Source organism: Buceros rhinoceros, unplaced genomic scaffold, assembly GCF_000710305.1.
Source record: "Buceros rhinoceros silvestris isolate BGI_N320 unplaced genomic scaffold, ASM71030v1 scaffold32016, whole genome shotgun sequence".
In the NCBI taxonomy this organism is placed as follows: domain Eukaryota; kingdom Metazoa; phylum Chordata; class Aves; order Bucerotiformes; family Bucerotidae; genus Buceros; species Buceros rhinoceros.
Genome location: NW_010416374.1, coordinates 1 through 6,806, shown reverse-complemented (window position 1 = coordinate 6,806; position 6,806 = coordinate 1). Strand labels below are relative to the sequence as shown.

Here is a 6,806-nt window from a genome sequence, read left to right as displayed (position 1 = left end):
AGGAAGGGGATGGACTGTCCCTGAGGGCAGTCCCTCTCACATATGCTACATGTTGACTAGTGCTTCCGTTTTGGCATCTAATGTGATGACTCTGGAAGCTGAATCACCTCTTACTTTGTGATAAATGATCAGGACACCTGAAAGTTACACTTTCAGGATGAAGCCCTTGCCTCATCAAATGCAAAACTTCATTTGGTTTGAAGAGCTCACACCTCCTGTTATTGTCATGTTTCAGATTATCCTGAGAATAACTTCAGGATTCCTGGATGAATGTGTACATATACAATGGAGATTTTACTTACTGAAAGCTTTTCAGTTAGTGTGGGCTTGCTAACTATTCCCTGAGATAGAGGTTGGAGGTACAAGTAATTTCAGAGGATGTTCATATGTGAAGGGAAAGGCCTGGGATGCAGAGCCTATGTCAGCATTCAAGCTATGAGAGCAAGGGCTGGAACAAATGCCGGGGAATCACAACAGCCAGCAGGGAGATGAGTACTTTCAGGGAGCTCATCTTCTTTTTCTGCCTTGTTTTCCTATTTCAAAAACATTGGCAGACACAAAGACTACTGACCTGCTTTTGTAAATCGATGCACATTCCCAGATGAAGGGTCCTGTTCAGGTGGCATGCAGTGGCATCGCTGTGTAGATTAACCTGGGTCACCCTTGGCACTACAGCAGGGTAGAAAAACCTCCCCTGATTATCCTTTTGAGAAACAATATTCACACAATTCAAATACTGTTGGTGTTACAAGATCATGTCATAAAAGCAATGACTTGACTGCATTTAATGAATGTATCTTGCATTTACTGCAAAACATTTACTTCACAAGGAGCAGCAATGCATTTTTATTCTTTCTCACGTTCTTGTGCTTCTCTGCCTCTGGCTCTCTTGCTTCCAATGTCCTTGTTATAGACTGTTTTCCTAAGACAGGAGGTCTCTGTGACCAGATTATCTGTCTTTGTAAATCTCTCTCACACTCCTCTTTCTGCTCCTTGTCTAATTGCAGCCCAACATTGATAGAAAGACCATGTTCTGTAAGACATTGAGCTTCTAATTGGAAGATCACTGTTAGCTTAAACATGGCATTCAAAGTGATGCTGTGGTCTTAACAGCTCTATCGCTCGCTTCACCCCTTCCTGCACGTAGTATCATCTTTAGATGACCTTGGCCTCCAGCGCAGCGGTCAGTTATATAGTTGGGCCATTACTGAAAACAGTGGTGTGACTGCTGATTCCATGCTGGACTGGCTGAGCTGCATGTCTGCAGAGCATCTCCACATTACATAGGGAGCATTACAAAACTAGCTTTCACAGCAAGCATGATGAGCCTGGACTCACAGAGAAAGTGATGCGGAGATCTCTGTGCATGTGTGGTGCCTGCAGCCTCCAGAACAGTTTCGGCAGTCTGACCACTAATGAAATAGTCATGCTGCAGCAAGCAAGCCAGCTCCTTAGCCAGGGAATGCAGCTCATCAATTCCTGCTAAAGAGCTGGGTGACTCTATGGCACTAATGGTGCTGAGGAATCAAATCAGTGCCACGTTAATGAGGGTTTTATTCACACTCCTTTTCCCCAGCTGAATGTCTCCTCTACGGCCATTAATAGTTGCTAACACTAGTGTTCACAGTGTTGCTTCATTTGTCAGCCTAATATTTCTTCCTCAGTGAATCCTGTCCTTTCCCACAGCCCAGCATTACAGAGCGCCTTTTCTCATTCTCCTCCAAGTCCTAGTGCACAGTGAGCTCAGCTGTGGCCTGTGGTATCGTTTAAGTCCCACTCACAACCCCAGCATGAAAGTACCTGCACTCTGTTCAAGCAGCAGAGTGAGCAGTGAATGTTACTGCTGTAGCTGAATATCCACCCCAAGGAATGTAGTTTCATTTTACTTGGGGTTTCAGTGAGAAATACAGGCTTGCAAGGGGTTTCCTGAATTCCAGAAGCCAGTTTCCAGCCACAGCCGCAGAGGCACCATACAGTTCTTTACTTAATCAGTTGAGTCCCAGGTTTAAAATGTCATTTGTTTCCATTGTTCTGATTAGAAACCGACTCTGAATGTCACTGTGCTAATGGGTGAGAACCTTCTAACACCCAGCTCAGATGTGTTCACGGCCAGCCTATGACCACTAGGTCTTGCGCTAATACTCAACAGCTTTCCCCCTATCTTTTCCCCCTTGGTTTCCTCCTTGCTGTTTATGAACAGTGCTGGCTTGTTTAACACAGCATTTTAGTTCCTCTCAGCTGTTGCCATGCCAGACTAGCCAAGACATCTTCTGTGACAGACTCTATCCCCTTCAGCATCCTTTGAGCCCTTGCTCACAGTCTGGGGGGCATTGCTTTTGGGTATTGGTTCTTCCCCTTCTCTCCAAAGGACGTCCTTTCAAGATTGGGCTGGGAAGGGGTAGTACTCTCCCCTGAACAAGCTATTGTATATTGATGTGAGAAGTCTCTGATTCCTGACAGGAATTCTATGGCTGTCACTGGGATCAGAGATGCTGTACATCAGCTTGCTGCTCATCAGCTTCATCCTCCTGATGGTAGAAATGCTGCATACTGGCAATCCCATCTGTGGGTTGAAACTCAATGCCTTTGCTGCTGTCTCCTCCGTGCTGTCAGGTAAGCATGGTACTGCAGGCTCAGAACTACATCAGCGGAAGAGCCTCCTCTCCCACAAAAAGCTGAAGTATGCTGCTTTGGCTCCTGCTGTAAATTCTTTGCTTTGTTGTCTTTCATGTCCAGGTCTCCTTGGGATGGTGGCACACATGATGTATACTCAAGTCTTCCAGGCAACAGTTAATCTGGGACCAGAGGACTGGAGACCACATACATGGGACTATGGCTGGGCATTCTAGTACGTGAGCTCTGAAGTCATCTTCTCCTCGCTAGTCTTTTGAGCTTCAGCCATGCCACACCCTGCCAAAACCCACCCCCTCTTTCCTTGACTTTTTGTGTTTCCAAAGGCAGGTGTACCATGGTTCTCCTACTGGTAATCTCCTGCCTTTGCCTCATCCCCTGCTTTAACAAATAGTTGCTGTGATACTTAAATAAGTAGCTCCCAAGGACTGGCCAAACAATGGAGTCATACCTGAAGAAATGCCTTCAACCCTGCTGACTAATCAATCAGGCTTGCCCTTATGCTGTTTTTCCCTGTTCGGTTTCAGTTCTTCCCTGGGAGCAGAGGCCAGTGTCACACTTGTTATGATGTTCTCAAGAATGCCTTGTTTTTCTGCAGTTTAAATAAGTTGCATGTTGGATTGCCATCTTCACTAACTGGTGTCCAAAGGGCCTATTTCTGCAGCATCAAGACGAGACACATGCTTAAAGATGTGGACACTGTAGTCAGGAAGAGCAACTGCAAAAGCAGGTGGCTCAGGGTTCCTTTCTCTAGAAGAACCCAGTTAATGCCATAACTGACTTGAGAATCAGTTGGATCAGCCTTGCAAGTGCCCCAGGAAAGTGCAGTGTCAATTTGCAATGCTGTACTGATGATGACCACATTGATTCTTAAGACTTAAACACTATAGTGGCATGTGCCAGCTGTGGACATTGAATGTCAGCTGGTTATGACCATCTGGTTATGCTCAAGTAGACTTGCCTCGCGTCCAGGAAGACACTGATCAGCCCTGCAATAAAGAACATGCTTCCAAGCTGTGCTGTCCCCTGGCCAGTTAGACTTCCCTGCTGCCCTTTTTATTTTCCCTGTATGCCTCCCTTCTCTGTGACAGGGATGACCAGTAATTACCCCACTGATCTAAGAAGGATCTTGTGGTTGGATAACCCTTAAGAACTGTAATGCTATTGTCCCGGTTTGAGCTATGAACCTTAGTCTTTCTAGTTCATGTCCATGCCCAGCAGCTTCTTCCTGGCAAGTCAGGGTGCATCATGGTGCATGCAGTTCAATTCCTCTTCCTACTTGGCTTCTCACAGCATGTGCTATTCTTGTTTCTCTCCCGTAGCATGGCCTGGGTGTCCTTCACCTGCTGCATGGCCTCTGCTGTTACTACACTCAACACCTACACCAAGACAGTGCTGGAATTCAAAAGGAACCACATCAAGGGCTACGATGGAAGCTTCAGGGTTCAGCCTCAGCACCACCAGTGCTTCATACAGCAGCAAATAAGCAGTTACTACCAGCCCCAGGACAAGACCCTCCATTCAGTATCTGAGGGAATGGACTTTTACTCTGAGCTGCAGCAGAAAGTGCTACAGCGGGAACCAGAGCCGGAGCTGGATGAGGTCTTGGGACAGATGATCGGGGAGGATCGCTGTTAGAGATGAGTGCCCAGGGGCAGAGCAGTGGGGTTTGTGTGGCACACGAGCTCTGAACCAAACACTAGCACCACTGTTAGCAAGTTCTTGGGGAGCTCTTCCTTCCTCTAAGGTCTGGGGAGTAAGGAGAGAAGGTGAGCACTGGACCAGGGCAATAGCAGTGCCAACAGTAGCAGGGTGCATCCTCCCTTATCACCATTTGATGGGTATCCTCAGCTGGTAAGGGTTAAACTGAGAGAACACGTTGGTGCCAGCTGCCTCCAAGCACTTTCAGAGTTGAGGCAGATGTCCTAATCCCAGCAGTACTGCAGCTAGGAAAAGTCAGCGCCATCCAGCTGGCAAACTGCAGTCCTGGGCCTCTTTGGGTGCTGTCACACTGACCTTCCAGCAACACCCCTGGTTCACTGCTATGGTGAAGGGCATCAGCGCTCATACTGATTGGTTGTAATCCTCTCTGAATATCCTATTTGTTCTTCATTTCCAGGCCCAACCTCCTATTCTCCCTGTCCCCAGATTAAAAGTGCTGATGCAGTCGGAATAGGGGGTTGCTTTCAGATCTCTCTCTCCTCTTTCCCATCTGTAATTATTCCTACATGCTCCCTTCATGCTTTTCCCCCAAAAATCTCCCTGAGGTATTTTCCTGTCTCTTTCCACTGTGCTTCTCCACAACCTTCGAGAATTCTTGGCTGGTCTTTTGCTTTCTTCTTAGTTCCTTTTCACCAGTCCCCTTTTCCCCATTGTAAAAATACTGCAAACAATCTCCAAATCAAGCAAACTTGTAATCGCTCAAAGGCAAAACACTGGTTCACACGACACATGATGCTGTACACAGTATTTATTTGCTTCACTGCAGTTCACAGATCAAATACATTTTCCCAACAATATACAGACAGATTCTTTATTCACAGTGGGGGGCTGCGTGGGTGGGCAGGGTGAATTCACGTTATGGAGGAGCTAAAATCACTGCACATGAGTATTAGTTCTCTCAGGAAGAACCTCTGGAGAGTAACTACTTCAGGTAACAGCCGCTTCACCTTTCCCAGCAAGGTGGTGGCTAGACAGGAGGGAAAGGGCACTCCTGTTTAATCCTCTTTTGCTACTGGTTCTCACACCTTTAGTTCCTGTTATGCAGCTGTATTAACCGACTATGTATTATAAACACTAACCCCTGTCTGAAGGAAAATGCCAGGCCTAGAGCCATTGCTACAGTTGTGCTAATATATACAAAGCTATTTACACAAAAATAGCATCAAACATATACAAACTGTTAACAGGCTCTAACATTAAGAGAGCAGGGCCCTAGGACCAGCCTTGGGGCTTGCAGCTAATTCTGAAGGGCTATCCTGGAAGCTTTATACGGGGATGCAGAGATGGAAAAGAGAGAGGGTGATATAGCAAGGAGAGGTGTCAAAAGCCCAGGAGAGCAAAATCAAGGCAGATGTGCCCATCTGGAGGAAGGGTCAACATCCTGCCGTCATCTTACCATTCACAAGGAAGTAGAAGGAGGCTTGAGGGGCATGCGTCAGTAGGAGGACAGAGGAGTTTTGCAATCCTCATCTCAGCCTGGCTCTGCCTAATGTCAAAGGTCAGAGCTAGAAAGGCATACTGGGAAAACAGTTCCTACATTGTTGCCCTGCACTGTGGGGAGCTGCTAGGGCACCAATGTGGTTGCTTTTTATATGGTCAGCTCTCCAGCTACAACACAGGAAACTGATGGGACACTCAGAGGCACAGTTCAAAGCACTAAATACACTGAGAGCAAATACGTCCTCTTCCTCCTGTAGTCTGTTCCTCCTGGAACGGCACACAGGGCTGGGCTGGCAAGAGAATGGTAACATTGAGCTCAGAATGGGAGTACAGTGCACAGAAAAGCTTTCCAGTTCTGCCAATATCTGAGCCTCTCAATCCTGAAGCAGTGGTCTGAGAATCAGCTTTGCTGCGACTGGCTCTAGTGTGATGTACACAGTGCCAGTGGGGCTCTGCTGGGAATCTATCCCAAAAGGGCTGTGATGCATTTGCAAAGGGGGACTCAGCCCATTAAACTGCAGGCTGCAGTTAACAGTGAGATTTGAGGTTCATAAAAATCCTAGGTAGAGCTAGAAATAAGATGTGAACCTTTTGTTTCTACATGAACCACATAAACCTGTCCTGAACTTGGGATGGGGGAAAGAAATATACAAGAGCAAGGGCTGGCAAATGCTATACGGACTGGACTGTCTTTCTCTAGATCAGGTCATTCGGGCAGAAAGCTAGCTTGTGAGTTTGGGGACAGAATGGAGAAGAGGGGTGAAAACACAGGAAAAGTTGTAGACAAGACTAGCCCTATAGCAGGCAGGCAGAGACTTCTCTCCAAAAACACAAAGATTAAAGCCGGTGGCGTCCTTTAGCTACACCATTTGCCTTGAGTTGTCATGGCCCACTCTAGGCCTAGAACTTGTTTGACTGCCTGGGAATACTGTTTGGACATAAAAAGGAGTGACCTAAATCTCATTCATAAACTAAACATACAAAAAATATACATATATTATATAAATTGATAC

At 46.6% G+C, this 6,806-nt stretch overlaps 1 protein-coding gene across 1 annotated transcript in view; it reads left to right on the top strand.

Moving 5' to 3' along the window:
- The window catches only part of GSG1 (germ cell associated 1), a 12,777-nt gene extending 8,508 nt beyond the window's left edge, over positions 1-4,269 (top strand). The window contains exons 4-6 of the mRNA XM_010137783.1: positions 2,461-2,613; positions 2,737-2,848; positions 3,954-4,269. Coding sequence (XP_010136085.1) covers positions 2,461-2,613; positions 2,737-2,848; positions 3,954-4,269 — 581 coding nt within the window. The remainder of the gene's footprint in view (positions 1-2,460; positions 2,614-2,736; positions 2,849-3,953) is intronic.
- The last annotated feature ends 2,537 nt before the right edge of the window (positions 4,270-6,806 follow it).